At 39.9% G+C, this 22019-nt stretch overlaps 2 protein-coding genes across 2 annotated transcripts in view; one reads left to right on the forward strand and one right to left on the reverse strand.

The window, feature by feature from the left end:
* LOC112462253 overlaps nt 1–14216 on the reverse strand; it is a 32158-nt gene extending 17942 nt beyond the window's left edge. The window contains exons 1-2 of the mRNA XM_025027926.1: nt 13263–14216; nt 7240–9364 (exon numbers count right to left, since the gene is read on the reverse strand). Of these exons, the coding sequence (XP_024883694.1) occupies nt 7240–8544 (1305 nt within the window). The 5' untranslated portion in view covers nt 8545–9364; nt 13263–14216. The remainder of the gene's footprint in view (nt 1–7239; nt 9365–13262) is intronic.
* Nucleotides 14217–16206: 1990 nt separating this feature from the next.
* Nucleotides 16207–19051, forward strand: LOC112462256 (guanine nucleotide-binding protein-like 3 homolog). Its single transcript, XM_025027936.1, has 8 exons — nt 16207–16325; nt 16561–16665; nt 16747–17108; nt 17205–17592; nt 17859–18210; nt 18287–18509; nt 18599–18770; nt 18850–19051. The coding sequence occupies exons 1-8, from the start codon at nt 16313–16315 to the stop codon at nt 18939–18941; spliced, it is 1707 nt and encodes a 568-aa protein (XP_024883704.1). The 5' UTR covers nt 16207–16312; the 3' UTR covers nt 18942–19051.
* The last annotated feature ends 2968 nt before the right edge of the window (nt 19052–22019 follow it).

The raw sequence follows: 22019 nt of genomic DNA on the forward strand, positions 1-22019 counted from the left end.
CTTAATTATATTATAATCTGGCTCTTAATGAAGGTATAGCAATGATTAATAATTGCGGATAAAAATAATTGTATTATCGATCGATCTCGCTTCCCTATGGAACTAATTAAATAGCGCTTCTTTTCAGGAAGTTTCTACTTTCCGTTTACTCACGATTTCACAAGGTGTTTCAAATTAATTATAAGGCGAGAAATTAGGAGAACGCAAACTGTATCGCGATTTTCATAGCGGCGATTACGTATATGGCGAACGCGGCGAATGTTTCGATGCGAACGGCTGGAACGGTCAGGCAAATGGCACGAATGACGCTCTTAGTAAACCGTTGCTTCGACGATTCGCCATAAAGTTGAGATTGCTACAATTTCAACGCAACCGCGCTATTTTAATCTCACGCATAATCTATATTTAGATAATCATATGTCCAAATAAAAAAGATAATAAAAATCGATCTTCTGTAATAAAATATATATATATATATTAATCTGTATATTTCGTTGTGAGATTCTCCTATTTTGCTTCGATCTCGTGTTTTCCCTGTTCTTTACGTACGAGTTTGCTAAAGGCAAATGATGATAATTGATATTTCGATGTAAATTTTCAGCGCTCCGAGCAAATAAATAAATCAATTACACGAATTCCAGTTGTGATTTTGCGAATCTGTTCTGGGAATAAATGAAATACGACCATTTGCGAAATTGTAGGAAATATTACCGAGCGATTAACTAGATTACGAAGCTTTATCTTCAGTCATGTTGTATCTAGCGAACTGGACTTTCGCCCATTACTCGCGTAGACATTCGCATATCGAGTCATCGCGACGTCCACGATGTTCGAGTCCGCGGTCCCGATCATCACGCGTGATCGGTGGAGCGTTCATTCTTAGCCGGCTCTTCCATGTCCGCCGACTCCCCGAGCAACGCCAGTACAACCGCGTGCTATAACCATTATGCGTGTCATTATCGATAATACACTGCGTTTTCACTACGAGCGCAGCGGACCCGCTCGCTGTCGCTCGCGCATACCGTTCCATGGAAGCTTCGGCGGGATTATCGGCGTGGATAATTGCATTCCGACGACGCGACGCGGCGATTTGTCTGCGTCGGTGGTGAACGCGATTAAAGAGAATTCGAACGGGGGGATTCCTTCCGATCTTCCCGCGTCGAGACTTTCGCCCGATCGAGGATTGATGCCACCGGCGTGAAATCACGATCGGGACAGCCGCATACAAGGTGTACGAGAATGGAGCTTCCTCATAGTTAATGATTTCTCGACGAAACTGATGTTTTTCTCAGCGAGCAAGTGGGAAAGTTTATCTTGTTTCAAGTACCTATGTTTAATAAAAATATCTTACGGTAAATAATTACAGAAATAAACGCCGAGCTTGGAAAATTCTAGCTGGACGTTGAAAGCAGAGAGTCACACGGGATTCACACATGGAACGGATGCGATTCTTATTCATAGAAATAGATAAGTCCTAATTTCGTGATGATGATTACTGTCTTTTTTCCATCAAGTGGCCGAGCGCAGAATGAGAGCCGTAATTGAGCACGTAACGAACGGTGATATCGAGGAGAAGCCTCTCTCGGTGAAGGGAAATTCTATCGAGTCTGCGGGCGACCCGCATCAAAGGATATGAGCCAGCAGGAAGGATGGGAACGCGCGTGTAGGTGGAATGAACAGCGGAGAACAAACGAGAGGAAGAGAGGCTTGCTCCTCCTCCTCGGCGGGCTGATGCTGAGAACATCTCGCAAGACTCTTGTTTCTCTCAACAGGCCTCGTTCGAGCGAGGAGGCGCACCACCTCGTTTCCTCGCAACAACGACAGTTTCGCAATGGACGGTCGGGTCGGTCGGTTGCGTAATGCGCAATTGCTCGCGAGACGTTCCTCCGGGGGCCGAAATGCGCCGCGCGATAAGCGACGTCGACGGAATGCGCACTTCGGATGCACCTTATGCAATATTCATGCGAGGCATCGCGGTTAATGGGAAAAGATAAGGCTAGGCGGACCGTTCGTTTCACAGAATTGCGTCCTTCGATGCGACACGAAACTTCGAACGGTCACACGCCGTAATCCACAATACGGCTTTGTGTTGCAAATCGGCCTGCTGACCGCCGATCGGCAAGAGGTCGTACGCGCCTGTACGATATTTTTCGCGTTTTATACACGAAATATCTCGTTTCTACCGAGTCAACAGTCCTAATAATAGAATTTTTTAAGTTGTAAGATATAAATAAAAAGTTTTTCGCCCACGAAGCTTCAAAGACGCAAATAGAGCAAGCTTAATCTTGGCACAATTTCAATTTACAACTTAAACAAAATTTAAATGCGAGATTTGGTTACCAAGATATTTCCAAGATACTTTGGAACAAATTTAAAGCTGTAACGAAGCTTATTCAATTTTTTCACTAAAAAAAGATCGACTCTAAATATCCATTTAAAGGATGTGTTATTAATAAAATAACGGTTTCCACATATAATGTCTATATGCTGCCTAAAGAGAAACAACAATCTTCTTATATATTGTAAAGCCAAAATTAAAGTCAGAAATGTCAGAATTACATTTGGCAACATTTAGAATGGTGTAACGTGCATTCTACAAATTAATCTGGATAAGAAGTGTTGATATAATATCTGTAAGCTACTCTAACAAGTAAACTTGGCTCGATATTCGGCTGAAAAGACTCAACTGACTTGTTATTCATCGTGATACACGCATTATGATTCGTCGCGATACACGAAGACACGACTACGCATATGGAAGCTCGTCGCGCGGTTTAAAAATAGATCCCCAGCATCTTTCGCTTGATCCTTTCCTCCTATCTTGTTTTAATCCTTCGTGAATTTCACGCTATGAAGAGACTCGCTTCTCAATCTTCTTGTAAGTTGGAATATATTCGAAGCAATAAGTTAATCAAAATAATCAAAATAAATCTGTGCTTGAGAAGCGGAAGCGATTTAAAAATTAGATTATTCGTTATCTATATTGTGGTCGATAAAATAAGTTCAACAAGTGCAGCATTTACTGTCGTTTATCGTTGTTTATCGGCGGCTTATCACCGGCCTTTCTGGCGATCGTTATAATGTGCAATTTTTGTCAATGCCAACTTATCACTCGTCCTCCTTTTATTGTTCGAATTTTGCAATCGAAGAGTTTGCACGAGAAAAGAATAAAAAAATTGTATCCTCTTCATTAATTTATCGATATTGATCTTTAATGTTAAATTAAAATATCTCAAATAATTTCCATTATCAATACAGTAAACTTTTAATAGATGTATTTTATACTCATTTAAAATAGTATACCGTAAATGTTAATGCTAGCTGTCAACGTCTAAATGTGATCATATAAAAGACACGCGATTAATCAAATGTCCGCAACGTTTAAAAGTTTCAAGAATTTCTATCGATCGATGAAAACTAATTCACTTAACCTTCACTCATTTACAACAATTTGTCCGTGAGAACAACAGTGACGATCATCATTACGCGACTCTTGACGCTACTCCAAACTCTCCAGTTTCATCATTCTTAGAGCGAGAAATCGCGGAATCTTGCACGAAGCGGCAGCTTAATCGATCAACTTGAACAAGCGAAGATTGAGACGTAGATATATGTAGGTACTACATTGCTATGCATATCTAATACCTGTAGTTTTGGATAAATAACGGTACTGAATATTCTATTGAGATTCGCATACAGGCAGTGCAGTATATTGTATGTATACTTGAATAAATGATGGTCTAAACCTTTAAATATGTCGTGTCTCATTTCCCTGAAAGCTTTCCCGAATTCTATTTTCACCGATGTCTTATATTTTATTTACACAGAGAACACACTTGATTCTCTCTTCTATCTCAGGTTTCTTATATCTGTAAATCTATATATAGAAGAAAATCTCCAAGTATAACCCCTTCATTTTCCGCCAATTTCACAAATTCTAATTCTGATTTTGGCGATAATCCTACGTTTAAGCTTGGGATCAAACGAACCGTTCGGACGCGGATTTTGTAAGTAAGTTGGTTCGCGGTTGGTGATTAAAGAGCATGCGACCGCATGCTCGGCTAGAAAATTGATGTACTTGCTCAAAACTCTTGGCACGGCAATTGCGCTATCGTGCCAAGAATGCACGACCTCTGAGCCCCTCTGACCCTAACTCGGCTGCGATTAACTTTCGAAATTTTTCGAAATGTTTCGGTTTTATCATAATTATAATAATTTTCTTTCGAGACTCGTAATTTACCCTTTTTACAAATTTCTCGTTATGTAAAATAGATCTCAACAAAAAACTTATAATCCAGATAAAAAAGAGATATAAATAAATATATAGTTCTTTTTCTGTACGTTATTTTGATCAACAAAATCATTAAATTTAATAATTTACTTAATTTTTACTTTATTATAAATTAATTATTATTTTGTCTTATTGTAAGATTACTTATTAGGATTTAAATTTCATCATATTTAATAAGTTGATTAAGTATTTAACTGATACGAAATATTTCAAGAAGGTATGTCACTCTTATCAAATTTTGTTTGTTTAGCTTGAAATTATTACATGATGTCTACCAAAATTTATGCGTGTCACTTGACAATATAATAAATCGCGAGCAATTATATCAATAGAATTATATGACAGCCTCTTACTCACCCAATCATTAGTCATCCTTCCGATTAATAATATTAGTCACATTCGAAAGGAGATTGCAAGTAGAATTTGACCTACGGCACAAACGACAGGATCGATTCTGTCCGCGATAACATCGAGAAGCACGAGTTTATTTTTAAACGAGGGTCTCGCTAATGCGCTCAAGCAGAGGTGCGCTATCCAACATCTGGCGGAACAGAAAAATATTATCCTTGCCGGAGGCAACGAAGAAAAGACGAGAGAAAGAGCACGTTGAAATTATTATTCCGCGGAGCTCTCGAAATTGAAGCTCGTAAGAGTGAGGTGGAATCATTTGGTGTTGTTACAATTAATTTAGTCCGATTTAATGACTCTCGGATATAAATAAAATAAAAATGCCCAATTTTGTAAAAAAAAGTCACTCGTGACGGGAAGTGTCCAAAGGGCTGCGTAATCGCGCCAAGTCCGAGGTTTGCGCACCGCTGCGCCGGAGGAATCACCGTAGTCACTACGGAGCGTGCTCAATTTCCTGTTGACCTATTTATAACGCGCCTATCCACGCCGGAGAAGCCGCGGCATACTTCTCAAGGTCCCGGATCGGCTCGGCTGACTTGTGGTGTAGGTAGGTAGGTAGGTAGGCAGTCCAGCGCAGCCGTCACCTCGACGCGACGGGCGCATCTGCCGCAATCGCCGGCAAATGCGCAAAATTGCAGCCTGCACGGAATGAATATCGTGGAACTGGAGCAGCTTTCCGGCCACTTTTACCACTTGCACGCGGTGAAGTTAGATCGATAAAGAGAAGGAGGGACAGAAAGAGAGAGAGAGAGAGAGAGACGCGTGCATAAATCTCCTCGCGAGACGCAGAATGCGGCGTGTCGCGCGACTCGACAAGCGAATTTCGATCGATTTCCGCAAAATTGCTACACGACTCTATCTCGCATCAACATGCCCGTCTCGTCGATTCATCGTTACGATAATAGCGCGATGGATAAAGCGATATAATTTATTTACGTCCATTTCGTGCTTACGAGACTTCCGCTTGCTAATTCTAATTGCCACTCTCTATAGTTGCGCATCTGTTACTTCTACATTTATGTCGTACACCTCGTTCAAGATTTATTTCGAGAATGTAATTTTTTCATGTAATTTTCATAACTTTCATTTAAGATACATGTAACTGTCTTAAACTCGATAAAAATGTTTTTCAAACGTTTCTTATTCCCGCAACATCCTAAATAAACCAATTGAGAAATCTATTTATTAAAGCAAGTAATTTTTATAGAATCCTGATATCAATCAAGAAAAATGAAGTCAAGGCTGAGGCCCTACAAATAATTACGTGCTTCTGCTCGCTGCAAATAAACACAATGATTTACGTAAGCTACTGCGACAGTATTCTTAAGTCGCAACGTCGCTTCTGCGTCCGCAAACGTAAAACGTAAATGTCACTGTATGTACAGTGACCATGAAATTTTATAGAAAAGTGCGTTTTATAGCAAGTGGGCTGCACTTCGTCCAAATAGTCCGATCCGCTGAAAATATTTTCAGTTGTCAAGAGATCTCGTCGGTTTAACTTGGAACGGTTTAACGTAGAACCGCTATCTTGCCAATGAAAAATTCCCACCCAAGTGGTTTCCTACTTTTTGTGGCAGCAATTGGTGTAGAATTTCGTAACGCGAAGACAGGTAATAAGTGGATTGTTTTTGTTTTTGTAACTTCTATTTACCCTGAGGTTTTGCGCAAAATATTTACCAACACTTTATTTTCTCCTTTCGCTATTTATGCGGTAAAAGTTATATCTTTATCGTGTTAGCTTCGCGGAGTAATATATCGCTCAAATGACTCAGAATCACTGACTCGCGAATGAAAAATACCCTCCTCCGCAGCTTCCACAGTTTCGCGAGTAATCGATAGAGAATTTAATGGTTTAAGAAACCAAGGAAAAGGCGGATCTCTCTCCTCTGACAAGTTGTACAGAAAGCGGAGGGGATTTTAATGCGGCAAACGTTCCCGGAAAACCGCGCCGAGACAAAAAAAAAACCGTTTTCTGATCGCTTGTTACCGACGAGTAACCGCGTGATTACGAGTGGAATTAATTTTACGAAGGCTACGCGTTCGTGCCGGCGGGCAGGCGTATCTAATCTCTCCATCGAGATATTAATCTACAAAGATAGCGCATTCCATACAGCCCGAGAGATACGGGCGAGCGTCCGTTTCGAATTCGCGATTGTTGTTTACGAACAATGGCGCGATAATTAAGAGGGAGCACATTGCCATACGGGAGAAAAACTTTCTAACGAGCCTCCTCTATCGCGATCAAGTATCCCGAAATCTGATAGCGTCTTCGATTGGTGAACGGCATTGATTGATTTTCGTTCTACCATTGAATCAAGTAAAAATCGCTTATTATATTAATTATTTAATTTTAAACAACGTACTTATTATATTCGAGATATTATAATACGTTTTGTACGTGAGATTCATTCGCAGGAACATTTTGTCGATGGCGTATCCAAACTGCGTTTAATATATTTCTTTTGCAAATCGATCCCTAATTCCTCCACCTTCTGGAGACTACCTTATCATAATTCTTTCAATAAAATATATCGTCTTACCTTGTAAACCTCCGAGAAGAAGCCCGCGCCGATCTTCTCCATGTAGAAATCGTCCAGACGGTTCAGCGAGGCGACGGCGTGTCTGAGCGCCTGACAGGACGCCCCGGTGCGCCTCTTCGAACTCGAGTCCTGAAACGTCTCACCCGAGCACACCGTCAATCCGTGCACCGCACCACTTTCCGCCATCTCCGTAGGCCGCCAAAGAGAATCGCGACACTTCTCCTTGAGATCCTTGTAGTTTCTCGGCGAGGTGGACGACTGCAGTTCCGTGGGAAGATTCTGCGGCAGGCAGGACACGCAGCTCTGCTGCACCTCGTTGCTGACCCTCCTCAACGTCCAGTCTCTGGATAGCGTCGAAGTGGTGAAGTCGCTGTCGCAGGTGTTATCCTCGCAGGACGCGACGGCGGTCGCGGAATCGCCGGCGCCGTCTTTGACGTCGATCATCTTCGGAACCGCCGGCTTCTGATGCGCGTGCAACGACTGCTCGCTCACGACCGGCACATTGGACATCGCGCCATTCGACATCGCGAAGTAATTCGCGCACGTGTCCGTCAGAAGGTCCTCGTTACTGGACCTTTTCCCGCCCGGCAGCGACGTGTGGTGAATCGTTTCGGAAGATCTCGCGGAAGACAATTTGGCAGCGACCGTAGCCGCGGGGGCGTATCCCTGCAAGCACTTGGACTGCTGCTCGTTACACGTCTGATACGGCTCCTTGCCGCTCGGAGGCTCTCGATTAACGGCAACAATCTTCTTCGCGGTTTTCGCATAATCTCTCGTACACGACTCGACGTTAAAATTTCTCCCGGTCGACGTAGACTGCGGTCGTCGCGATCTACCGACGCCGGTCTTGGAATAATTCGAGCAGTTCTGACCGGGACACTTCTGCATCGCGTTGGCGTGACTCCTGCCAACTTGCGACGAGCCTTCCTTGGGTGAACACTTGGCCGGGGTCTTGGTACAAGCGGATGCGCAGGTCGTCGTCGTTTCGTCAGTCCTGCAGGGCCTAGGCGGCTCGATCGCGACGAAAGTGGCGTCCGTCAAACTGGCGGGCGGCTGCAGGGAGTTGCTGGGAGCCTCGGAGACCACGGTGGGCGAATCGTCGGAATCGTTGTCCTTCATCGGTCGCCAAGGTCTCACCTTGTCGTCGGCGCTCACTGTCGGCGTCTCCTCCACCGAGAAGCACGGCAGACAGGATGCCGTGCCCGTCGTCGCCGGCCTGATGCACGACGACTTGGCTGACGCCTGGCCGCCGTTATTATTAGGCGGACCCGGCGTGTTCGACGGCGGCGGCACTTTCCCGAACATCTTCGCCGTTATTGCGACGAGGCGGTCGCGCAAGCTGACGACGCGAGACGACGACGGTAGCAGCGGCCCTGCGTGCGCCGCATCACAAGCGGCCGGCTCGATGACGCGCCTCTCGACAGTCGTCACGGCGTCGTTCTGCCGTATCCCCGCGACAAGCGAAGTCTTTGTAAGCTGCTTCAACTACGAATGAACGCGGTAACGATCCCACGAAGCTTTCGAATGCGTTCAGGCGATGACAGCGATAACAAGGCACCTTCGTTTTTTTTTTGCAATGTGCAGCTTTGCCTTCGAATGCGATTCGGATTAACGTGAATGTCAACGAATCGCGTTCGCGACTTGGTCAAGGAACATTCTCGGAGCACTCGATATCGTAGTTGTCTCCTTTCTTTCTTCGTATTTCGTGCTTCAAGAGAAATTCAAGGAAGTCGAGGATTCTTCTGCTTCGCCGGTCAAGGGTATTGGAATTCGTAGGAAGACATAGGTATCTCGGAGCAAGACAACGGCAAAAATCGTGTCATATATGTTTCTGGTACAGACGTGGAAGACATTCGTCTTCGACGAACAGATGGGAAGGCAAAGGAAGCGGAGACGAAGACGCAGGTTCGCGATCGACGCTGGTTTGTTTCCTTTTTGGCAGTGGCGTCACGCGTCGAAAATCACAGTCGGTAGGTCATAGACGGAACGTTATCCCCGTAGGGCGGCTCAGGATAACGTCACAGATTCGAAACGAAGCGTAGGAAGAGCGCGGTACCACCGGAACTTGGCACGGTTCTCCCCTCGTCGCCAGCGGACGACTCCTCGTGGGCTGACTCAGATCTTTCTGAAATAAAGTTGCACCCGACAGGTGATCGACGAGTGTCAAAAATTGCGACGAACGTTGATGTAACGGGAAGGACGTACATACGCAGCGTTTGGGAACACACATTCCTGAATGTCTAGAAAATGTTCTTTGCGACGTTACAAGGGTATCTCGTAGACGTCTTCAACTTTTAAGACGCAATTAAGACTTTAGAGTTTAGAGACCATCGGTACTTTTAAGAGTTTTTAAAGCTTTTTATTTTCAAGACTACTTCTTCAAAAGACCACTCTTTAACATTTTTTAGATGCTTAATATGAAATCTTTTCTTTTCTGACTTGTCAGAAAGTCACGTAAGCAAAACAAAACTTTGAATCCTTTTAAATTACTATGCAGAAAAGTTAATTTAATTTAAATAATGGTTTCATAATTATATACGATCGTTTCTCATATGTAATAATAATTTATAACTTTTTGTATTTTTTATTTCGGCATACATAAAAAATAAATTAGTAAAATTAGATCTGTATGATACAAAAAATGATACAAATAGTTAACTTAAGTCGCTTAAGTCAACGATTGCAATGACAATTTTAACATATGTAATTAAATAAGGACCAAACATCGTCGACCAGGTACGTAAAAAATGTAAAAGTTTTTTACTTCTATGATTAATAACATTAGAGAAACAGTGCAAAGTAAGGGCCATCTATTAGCGCATAATAGCTCTTTGAAAATCGTGTAATACATTCAGAATATTTCATTTAATCACAGTTTTATTTAATGACAAAAAGATTACACTGAGGCAAGATGCCTCAGACCGTGTCTGATCTCCGAAGTGGTAACGGGTTTCCGCAATTTGGAGGCATCGTGACGCAGCACGCGCGCGCGTCTCTAAAAGCTATAAATCACGAATAACTAAAATCGATTTTCCCCTCGTCTAGCAAATAATCACATTTTCACACGTAACGAACATCGCGTAAATTGCCGTCGTAAATTGACATATTTTCTCCGTATTTTTACGGATATATCTCAGACTTGTCGGAGAAATCGCAAGGAACGGGAGAAGCGGGCTATAAGCTGGTTATAATAAACTGTTTTTCATTTATTAAGCAAATTACAGCGCGCATTTTGGAGCGATAACGAGCAGAATATGTCAACTTCTCGTGCGTCAGAAGAGATAAATGTTTTTGTGCCAAAGACGTTTTCAAGAAAAAAAAATTGGATTCATGAATTCAAATATTATTGAATCGCACGCAAGAGGCTTGGAGATTTCTAATATCGTTGGAAATCTTGGGATTGTAAAAGCAGACCGAATAAAGTGAACAAAATTTCGAAATATATCTGCTGAAATCTCCTTATGTAAATCTCAGCGATCATAAGAACGTAGAAATTGTTTTCTTTTTGCGCCCACGCGGTAACACCGCAATTGGTTTTTACACATTCGCGTTAGTGATACTCAAGGACGATTTTTCGCACCGGATTAATCGTACTTTAAGAAACCATTATTTAAAAATTACTCGTAGTTTTCTAACGATTTAAATAAAAAAAAAAAAGCAATTTTAAAAGCATAATTAAACTTTTAAAGGAGAATTCGATAACGTATTTGATAAATAAATTTGAATATTTTTTTTTCGAAAACTGATATAGTTCCTCCTCTATTGAAGTCAAACTAAACACTGCAGTTTTCGATTTTTCGAAAATGTATTGATCGGTAATCATAAAATATATTACAATCGAGGTTTATTTAAAGTTATCTGGAGAACAAATTTTCTCATTTCCGTTTCTAGAATACGATTTGCCGCGAATACTCCGCATGTTATATTATACATTGTGCGACTGCAACACACAAATCAGGAAATTTTCCTTTTACCCGACGGCCGAAGTCAATTTCGCACAATGCACTAGCCTGATAGTCAAGTGTTCGATAAGGCCGAATGCGCCACACTTACGTGTGACGCGTTTTTACCGCATTGTCACATTGCACGATTACGACACAGTATACATATATGTACGCGAAGTATATCGCCATCCACGTGATGCGTTCGTATCGACTCGCGGCCAATACTCGGCTGAGCAAACGTATACAGGTGTAATCGTTTTAGGACGCGACAAAGGCGGCGCAATTTGCGAACGACGTCGCTGTAAAAGCAGTTCTTCACGATTTGCGAACATTAAGTAGCTTTAATGAGCGACGAAAATAGCGGTTTCGTGGATATTTGCAACGCGTTTTAATTAACCAGAAAATTACAAACTCTCGTTTAAAAAAACCGCTCGTAGACGCAAATCGTTAATTTTAATTATTATTGAAAAAATTATTGTTGATCATCCTTGTCGCTTACTTCTTTTTTACCTTCGTCGTTACCTCATACGCCGTTGTTATTACGTAGCTTTAATTTCACGCTTGACATTGTACGACGTCGATGTAAATAACTGTGCGACATCGGTATTAATATCGACATTAATTTTGTAACATCTTGTGCTGTATAATAAATCTCGAAACGTGCAACGACCCGCGCGATTATTAATTCAGAATATTATATCGTATCAGCAAAAAATCTTTGCGGCCAGTTTACACCGCACAACACTTTCTGTATTAGTCTAAAACGATTCGTGAAATCTATGAAAATAAATGGGTTTTTATTACAGCTTCCGCGATATGATACATTCATAGTGACTGTGATACCGTAACAAATGTAACATATATGTAAGGAAAATTATGTCACTGTTGCAGCCGACATTTTAATTAATTTCTAGACATAATTAAATTGTCATTATACACCGGGAGAAGAATGTCAATCTTTTCTCGACGAAAACGCTCAGTCATTCCCGTACAATTAACGACGGAAGACAATCACGCTCTTATCACGAGGTATAAAGCTTCGGGAATGTTAAACGAGATAACAAAAATCATAATTCTCTCCAATTAACTTGAAATGGACTCTGAAATATCATTTCAACCCGAGGCCTAGATAGGAAGATGCACTAACGAGTGATGTAGAAAGTTGGAAAGTTACGACGGATGAAGGAAATCAGCGGAAACGTCCAGAGATACGTCAATAACGTTTCCACGGGGAAGATTAGGACCAGGAATAAGCTCCCGTTTTCGATACGTCAAAACACGCCTAGAGGGGAAAATAGATTAAGGCGTCGCTGTCGCGCGCAGACTAACGTCCATTTCTACCAATGCTGATCAACTCTAATCTCGATTTAACTTACCTTTCATTTTTCTAGTTCTAAGAAAAAAAATAAAAGATAATTAAAAAGATAAAAAAAAAAAGATAAAAGGTAAGATCCTGCGCATTAATAAATATTAAATATCAGGCGAGTCGGAATTAGAAATAATAATTAAACGTAACACACAATGAAAAAGGACAAAATATAGGAATATCCCTACATTAACATATCCTGATATTTAATATTTGTTCTTATTCCTAATATATGTGCTCTATTGTGCGCAGGGTCTCAAACCAAGTTTAAAGTCAATCTACATTGGTAGAAATGAACATAAGGCGAATAAATCCTTTGTAGCCAGATTTTTTTTGCTTTTGAAAAAAAGAGATAATTACGCAATCGTGAAATGGGACAAACCCTGATCAGATCGTGGAAAAACATGTGAAAATATAAACCGGTATGTGCATGGAAAAAAAAAGAAAACGTTAAATCAAAACTTATATGCTCAAATTAACGCGTCATTGTTGGGGTATACGCAACAATCTATAATCTTACAAAAATTTCAACTTTCTTTCTGTTATTCTTGAACTGAAAACGACTTCATCAAGCAAGTTTTCTTCGTTTAATCTCATTTCAAGATTTCCGTCGAAACTAAAGATATTTTCAAATCAAGAATCTTTTTTTTTCTATGCGGCTTTCAAATCGCATGACGTTAATAACAGTTTTAGAGGGATCGGCGGGTACTTACGGTGCATCGGGTTTTGGCAGACGTCGTCGTCGTCGCTCGAGGGGACTGCCCGACGAGAGTCTCCCCCGCGCGCGCGCCCGGTATCTCTCTCTTCGATATTCCGGGATGGAAAGTCTCTCGGCGACGCTGACAGCTCTCGCGGCCGTCGTCTCGCGTCGCACGCGCGTACACACGCACTCGCGACGCCCGCGAGGACGCTTTTAGACGGCCTTGAACCACGTGAGGAAGAATTCGGGGGCCCGCCTGGCTGCGCGGCCCTACCGGACGACGCTCCTTCCCCTCGCAGACTCACGATTCTCTCGCCTTCCTTCGGACTGCCGGACGAGTCGAAACGTTTTCCTCTCACTCGCGCACGCTGTCACTCGACGTGTTTACCATCACTCGACGGCGAGAGGCGAGCGAAAGAGCGAAGGAGAGAGGAAGAAGGAGAGCCCGCCCGACGCGCCGTTGCGTTCATCGACGCGTCTCGCGAACGGACGGACGATCAGGTAGTAGACGCGGGACGGGGGATGGAGGAGGCGAAGGGGAGGAGGGCCGGAAGCGCGCCGTCGCGGATTTTCGGACGGGTCGCTGACACTCTCGACACGGGTCACGCGCCCCGGGTAAACAGACGGAGGAAGAGAGAGAGAAAGAGACGTGAGGCGGGGGAGGGTGGAGGGGAAAAGCACAACACACCGAGGGTGTATACTCGAGGTATGCGGTGTCGCTCGTTTTTAAATCGCCGCCGGTGCGGGGAGGAAAGAGTCACGCGCGAAATCGCGCCGCGCCGAAACGTGTGAGCCTCTCACCGCCGCGATCCGCTCTCTCGCAATACGCGCGCGAGATCTCGTGGGCTCGCGACCCACCGACGGACGCAGCTTCCCGACGCAACGCACAGCTACTCGCGACGGGCATCCGCACACTCACTGACAACGCCAGAGACGGCAGCCATTACAGGAATGAGTCGTCTCGCTCGCGGCGGATGCGCGAACGCCACCGCTCGGCGAGAGCCCGAGTCCGAGCCGTTTCCCCCTCCTTCTGCCCGCCGTCGGCTCGACCCCCACCACTCGGATTCCGCGATCGATCCGTCGCGTCGATCGGAAGCGCGCCGTTTTCAAATTTTGAATATTCTCAGAAGGGGCGCGTGAAAATAGATTTGTACGCGTGGCTTGAAATTTCTAAGGCCGGTATTGATAGTCGGTTCTTATATTTAAGACCGTCTTAAGTACAATCTTAAGATGTCATTAACCAATCACAAAGCCGTATTAGCATTTTAAGATATTACTTAAGACGGTCTTAAAATAAAAAACGACTATGAATACCGACCTAAAAATTTCTGCACGTAAAACGAGATAAATATATATTGGGCGTTGAAGAAAGAAAAAGCGAAGATTCTAAATGCAAAAAGTACGAGCAACACGAATGGACAATATATGGACATAAAGGCCTGTTCTTTTTTAGCTGAACCTTTTGCCACGGTACAGCTTTCCTCTTTTTCTTTTCACGTTAGAGAGAAAAAGAGAAAAGATGAACCGCGCAAAAGGTTCAGCTAAAAAAAACGGGCCTGTTGTGTTTCGCGCCTTTCGCTCGTGCCGCGTTAAAATATAAAACATTAAAATGCATTTTAAGGGGAAAAAATAAGAAGTTTATTTGACAAAATCGGATCTTTGGCTTCCAACGCCTGTATATATACATTTCCCTTTCGTGAATTTTACCGCCGACGTCGTGGTCTTTAATTCGTAGATCGTATTCCATTTCCATTGTATTTCGTCATTTCTATCGAAGCAAATTCAAATCGACGCATTCAAATCGCCTACTTTTCGTGAAGAAGCGCAACCGATGAACTTCACCGATCGTCGCTTACCTAATTGTTCGCTTCACGGAACAACACACACACGGCGTGGGAATCGGGATAGGAGAAACTGTATCACTCTCTCGCGATCGCGAGTATATTCCGGGATGCGCGTTAAAACTAATTTATGAGAATTTCTATTCCGCCTCACGTGGCAGCCATCAGAAATGGCCTTGTCTTTATCGCGTCGAACTTGTAAAACAAGATGAAAGTGTGAGAATTGCGCGTGTCCTCGTATGCGTATGCCTTTCACTGTCCGTCTTCCGACCAAACTGCGATTAACTTATTATTTATAAATATTATAATATTTATTTTTATTTTAATAATACATAGTACTTTATTAATATAGATAAAATTATTATAATTATTGTAGTTAAAAAAAAATTATTGGAAATGCATGGAAAAAATACATATTGCAATAAATTACATAGGTGAAAAAAATTTTGCTGTAAACGGTTCTGCCGAATGATTTAATTAAATCATTGCGTTAAAATGTATGGATAATAATATTAATTTTTTATAGTTTAAAGTATCTATTAAAAAAATTAGATTAAAGAAAATATATTATATATGAATTAAACACCAAAATTAAACTAAGTTCCAATTAATGTAATCGATGATTAACTTGCCGAGAGGAGCATCTACAATATATATTTTATTAGCATGAACAAAATTAACAACGTTTTTGATGAAATTTTACTAATATAAATAGTCGACGATTAAATTAGTCGACGTTTAATTCCAAATCACCATGAAAAGATAATTCGATGCTTTTTTTACTTAAAAAATGATTTTTTTTTAATTACTGAAATCCAAAACTGGAAATCTCATTAATTCGTTGGAATTTCATATTTTTGTTATTTTGTTCCATGTAAGAAGCTAGTAATTTATTCTAGTAATTTATCGCGATGAAATACCTGCGACCTGCGATTGAATAGCTTCCCTCATTCCCAATATGGGCGCATTCAGCGGACCAAACCGCTCAGTAGCAGTCGAACGTGATTGGCTCTTACTTTTAGAACCAACCAATCAACGCAGAGTGTTGATAAGACGAACTCAACAGTTGTGTCTGCTAAACGCGGCCCGGAAGCCTTCTCGGCACTCTCGGCAGCGTTCACTCGGTCGACTCGTTGGATTCCACGTGGTTTGGTTGCTCGAACGTGTGCTATAATCGTGAAAGTATTGCGATTATATTAGTGAAATTGTAATATCAGCAAGCATGAAGCTTCGCAGTAAGTGTATTAACCGTATCATCGAAAGTTTGGAATCTTGCGTACTTTATAGGAAACTGAAACAAGTTATATTGTATTTGTTAGGTTATGTGCTTTAAAGTTGTTTAATTCATTCAATACTGCCCATCTTTTTACAGTCAATAGCAATTAATAAAATATTATAATATGCATTTGACGTTTGTTACATTAATATAACCTAAAGATAATTTTCTTACTTTAATATCATTGCGAATAGATAAGCAGAGCAAGCGCATGCCGGCCCGGAAGAGGTACAAGATCGAGAAGAAGGTCCGCGAGCACAATCGAAAAATGAGGAAGGAGGCCAAAAAGCATTCTAAAAGTCAGTCCTCTAATTTGTCAATATACATAGATTTATGTTTATAACGTTCAATTTTATAAGTGTAATTTTATTTTTATTCAGAAAAAGCCAAGATGACGGAAATACCGAATCAGTGTCCGTTCAAAGAAGATATACTAAAGGAGATAGAGGTAATGAGAAAGCAACAAGAGGAAGAGAAACAGAAGCAGAGGGAAGCGGCGCGTGAGAGAAAACGTGAGGAAATCGCCAAGGGTGGTCTCCAAGGATTGGTTAACCAGGCCGAGAAGAAGCAGTTAACACACAGGCCCATGGAAGTAGATTCTGATCAAGTAAAAAGTGCCGTTGCTAAGGAAGAAAATTCGCTCAAGGCTTATTACAAGGAATTCAAAAAGGTTTTGGACGCAGCCGATGTCATTCTTGAGGTTGTGGATGCTCGTGATCCACTGGGAACACGATGCAAAGAGGTAAGTTTCATAAAGCTTTTATTTCAAATATAAATATACTAAATATATTAATTATTTATAATATCTGTTATAAATACTTACTAATTCTGGATATAGGTGGAAGAAGCAGTCCGATCTGCAAAGGGAAACAAGAGACTAGTGTTAGTTCTGAACAAGGCTGATTTGATTCCCAGAGACAACTTAGATCAATGGTTGAAATATTTGAGGGTCAGCTTGCCTGCTGTGGCATTTAAGTCATCCACTCAAAATCAAGCAAATCGATTAGGTAGAAGAAAGTTAGGAAAGAAAACGGAATCCATGATACAGAGCAACACCTGTTTCGGGGCAGAATTGCTCCTGTCGTTACTTGGGAATTATTGCAGAAACAGTGATAATGTGAAAACAAGTATCAGAGTGGGTGTTGTTGGTTTGCCAAACGTAGGGAAATCTAGCGTTATTAATTCTTTGAAACGCAACAAAGCGTGTAACGTGGGAAATATACCAGGTACTTAATTATTTGCTACCAGCTCTTGTATCGATCAGCTGCGCTTTTTAAGCCATTTATTTTAATAATTACATTTTTGAATTTGTTAATTTTTTTCTCTAATTTTTTCTATAATTATTTTATAATAATTTGTAACTAATGAAATATTTGTATTATAATTAAGCCTTGTTATTAATTTATATATACATATATATACATATATATATATATATATATATATATATATACACACTTATTAATTTAATTTATGATTTTCTTAATTTCAGGAATAACGAAAACGATGCAAATTGTTCAGTTAGATTCTAAAATAAAATTATTAGATTCTCCTGGTATAGTATTCGCTAATTCGGATGAAAATTCCGATGATACATCTGTAGCTCTCAAAAATGCAGTAAGAATTCAAGCGTTGAAAGATCCTTTTGCGCCAGCAACTGCAATTTTAAAAAGAGTTTCGCGACAACAGATAATGGAATTATACAATGTGCAAGATTTTTCTACGCCGGATGAATTTTTCGCAATGAAAGCAGCACGAATGGGAAAATATAGGAAAGGTGGGGTGCCTGATGCGACTGCTGCTGCGCGTGGCATTATTGAGGATTGGAACTCCGGAAAAATCAGGTTTGTTTTGTTACATTTATTCCGGATTCTTGCACAGTGGTAAATTCTACTTTTTAACACTTAATATTTTTCTTAGATATTATACAGTACCGCCGGAACAATCGGTATGTCACATATCCGCCGAGATAGTCAGTCAAATGGCTAAAGAATTCGACATCGAAAGTTTCGCTGCGGAAGAAAGAATGATGCTCGATAATTTCGCAACGGATTCTGCGAATAATCCCACTACAGATCCTGTGCTGATCAATAGTACAGGGCCTGTCACGGCGGCAATGGAGATCGAAATGCAAAAGGAAACGGTGAGATCCAAATACAATATGTTGGAAATTTATCGGAAACTGTGCGCGCAATGGATATTGTTTCGTACAATATTTGATTGTTATTGCAGGAATACAAAGTGCAGAAGAAATTAAAAAAGAAGTTGCAAGACACAAAGAAAGATATGTCTGGTGAGAGAAAGAAGAAACCAGATCCACTTTTCGAGATAGAAGGCAATCAAAAATTGAACAAGCTTAAAAAACTTCAATTCAAGAAGGAAAAGAAAGCACGAGTAAGAAGAGGTATGAGGAAAAATAAGAAAAAAGATTCAGTGTTTCATATAATATTAAATTGTTTCAAAACGTTTTTTCTAATTTCCAGAAAAAGCTGCTACTAAGCTGGCGGGACAGCTTGAAGGATTTAAATTGACTTCCAATGATTATGACTTCAATACAGATTTTACAAATGCGTAGATTATTTTCAAATGTATTTCGTGTACATCATGAACGTGTATACGTGTATGTATACAGTATACATGTATGATGTTTATATCACATATATATTATATAATAATACGCGTATATGTATAAATATATTATGTGAATTGTAAATAAAATAAAGATTACTTTGGTACATGAAGTATATTTGCTATTTTTCCATATATATCATCCTAATTTACAAAAAGCCGCAATCCGCGAATTATTAAAAATATATATATATATAAGCGAAAAGTACATGCGAGAAATTCTCCTGTGACTTAACATTTATAAATATATAAATGATTTTTGTTAACGAAGTTGAAAATTATATTTTTCTATCCGCGATTTTAATACCGTAGCAAGATAGCTGATGTCTTTATAAATATTTATCATTAAATCAAATATTTATCATCAAATCAAATCAATATGTCAAGCCAAGTATACTTTTTGTAAGCTACTTTTGGTATATCCTTTCATAAGCTAGATACCATCCCGGCCCGGTCAGCTTTTAGAATTAATACCACATACATTTAGCGCTGCTAAGAGTGCTAAGTATTAAATTTATAATGTTGTGACAAAATTAATAGCAATATACGTATGTACACATATACTGAACATTATTAAATATATATTATATTAATATAAATACCGATAATATTATCTGCAGAAAAGAAATGGAAAAGAAGCATGCACATACAATAAAACTGCGATAACAAATAATAATCTAACAATATTCGCTAGATACCTAAAAGCTTGTTATTCTATTATTTTGTGCTATATCCTTTTTCTTTTATTTTTCAATTGTTTATTTCACAGTTTATTTTGTTTTCTTCCTTCCTTCCAAACAACGATAATTTTTTATTAATTACAGCAATTGCACTATCTATATAGAAAGAAGATCTAAGTAGGTACACATTTACAAAATTTTGCAGATAAGGCAAAAATAAGAAATAAATACAAATAAAATAGTTAAAGAAGACAAAAAGTAAAATATTTTAATATCTATGTATTAAAATCACAGTTTTGAAATTAGTATTATGAAAGTTTTATTATGTCCAAATCTCAGGATTTCTTTTTTTATGAAACAAAGAGGTAGTAATACCATAAAAACACCTTTTTTAATAAAAGGTAAAAAAGGGCGCCAATTAAGTGTTCGCGCCCTATTGTGCGTAGCTATTGTGCGTAACAATGTTGTTTTAATATATTTTTGCCATAAAAGTAGTGACATCATGTGAAGTGAGCATGAATTTATACATATAAAATACAATTCTTTCTCACATAAATAATTTCATTCTTCTAACGTACTTATAGTAGAATAATAAAATATTTAATGTAAAAGAAATTGTTAATGAGCATGAAAAATTATGTTTACCATGACATTTAATTCTTCTATTATTATGCTTACTTATTTAAAATAACAGAATATTTTGTCCAAAAAAACTTATCGTTGGTAAACAAGTATCTATGTATAGAGATACAAATCTGAATTCTACTTTGTATGTACATACATATATCTATCTATTTACATTTCAAATTAAACTCGATCTTTATTCACACAAACTTCACGCATGCACATGAAACATTTGCATGGTTATTTGTTTAGCCAATGCCAAGTTTTTTTGAACAAAAAATATTCTGCTATTTTAATAGGCATAATAATAAAAGAATTAAATGTCATGGTAAACATAACTTTTCATGCTCATTAACAATTTCTTTTACATTAAATATTTTATTATTCTACTAATTGTAAGTACGATAGAAGAATTAAATTATTTATGTGAGAAAAAATTACATTTTATAATATGTATAAATTCATGCTCACTTGGCATGATGTCTGATATCACTACTTTTATGGCAAGAATATATTAAAACAACATTGTTTCGTGCAATAGCTACGCACAATAGGGCGCGAACACCTGGCGAACCTTTACTTACCTTTTTTTAAAAAGGTGTTTTTATGGTATATATGACGCATTTTCCAGCGTCTAAGCGTCTTATATGTAATGTGTTAATTTTGTATGATGTAATGCAAGACATATAACTATAAACAACTAACAATATACAAATATTATTTATATGTTTTATTTAATATGAAGCACATATAATTGGATTGATAAGGTTGTTTTGAACTATATACTGGGACGTGTTAAAAAAGGTTTATTAAAATATTTGGAATGAGCGGTGTGGATTGAGAGAATAGATGGGTGAGAATGTATTTAGGTGGCTAAGGTATGAAGAACTTATGTTACGTTTTGAGTTGTATTGTAACGTTTTTGGAGTAAGGGTGGGGTGGGGGAGTGGGGGTGCCGTGGTGATGTGTATGAGTGGGTAAGGATATGTTAGGCTATGTTGAAACGTTTCGGGTTATATTGTAGTGTTTTTGGGGTGAGGGTGGAGTGGTAATGTGTTTGGGTTTGCAAAAGTGTGTTGAGCTATGTTGGGACGTTACGAGGTGTATTAAGGTGTTTTGGAGGTGAGAGAGTGAGGTGGGGGGATGGGTGGTGATGTGTTTGGATAAGTGAGGGTGTGTTAGATTACATATTAGAGACGTGTCGGGGTATATTCAGGTGTCTGAGGTGGGTGAGGGAGAGTGGGGGGTAGTCAGATGAATGGTGTGGGTGGAGGTCAATAAAAATGTGAAGGATGCTTGGGAGTGTGTGAAGGTGTATGCGAGTATTGAAATGCCGATTTTCGAATCGGACAAGTGGACAAAAACATTTTCCATTATTGCGATAGCACTACATGTTACATCCATTATTCAGTAGCGTTCAGTCAGCACAATATGTTATAGTTGATTAACAGACGGTGGTCTGGTAAACATCGAGCAAAGGTCAGCGCATAATGTTGAAAAAGTCTACGTTTCCAGGACGTTTGAACAAAGTATATATAATTTGACACGGCTGTACACGAAGAAAGTGAGCATCGGAACCCATCGGAGCAGATTTACAGAAGGTGATAGAGAAAATGTCGCGCATCAAATCGTCGGGTCAGCCACCCAAAGTTTGGAAAGTGATCGAGAAGACGGGTAGGGATGGGAAACCGATGAAATTTACGATTCAGGAAATTCCTGAG

The sequence above is a fragment of the Temnothorax curvispinosus genome, unplaced genomic scaffold, assembly GCF_003070985.1.
Source record: "Temnothorax curvispinosus isolate PA1 unplaced genomic scaffold, ASM307098v1 QBEX01012135.1, whole genome shotgun sequence".
NCBI classification, from domain to species: Eukaryota; Metazoa; Arthropoda; class Insecta; order Hymenoptera; family Formicidae; genus Temnothorax; species Temnothorax curvispinosus.

What these genes read in the sequence shown, in the direction of transcription:
- LOC112462256 (XM_025027936.1), top strand. An exon ending in GGCCAAAAAGCATTCTAAAA is followed by an intron (nt 16,666 to 16,746) that starts GTCAGTCCTCTA and finishes ATTTTTATTCAG; the next exon opens with AAAAAGCCAAGATGACGGAA. An exon ending in TGGAACTCCGGAAAAATCAG is followed by an intron (nt 18,211 to 18,286) that starts GTTTGTTTTGTT and finishes TATTTTTCTTAG; the next exon opens with ATATTATACAGTACCGCCGG.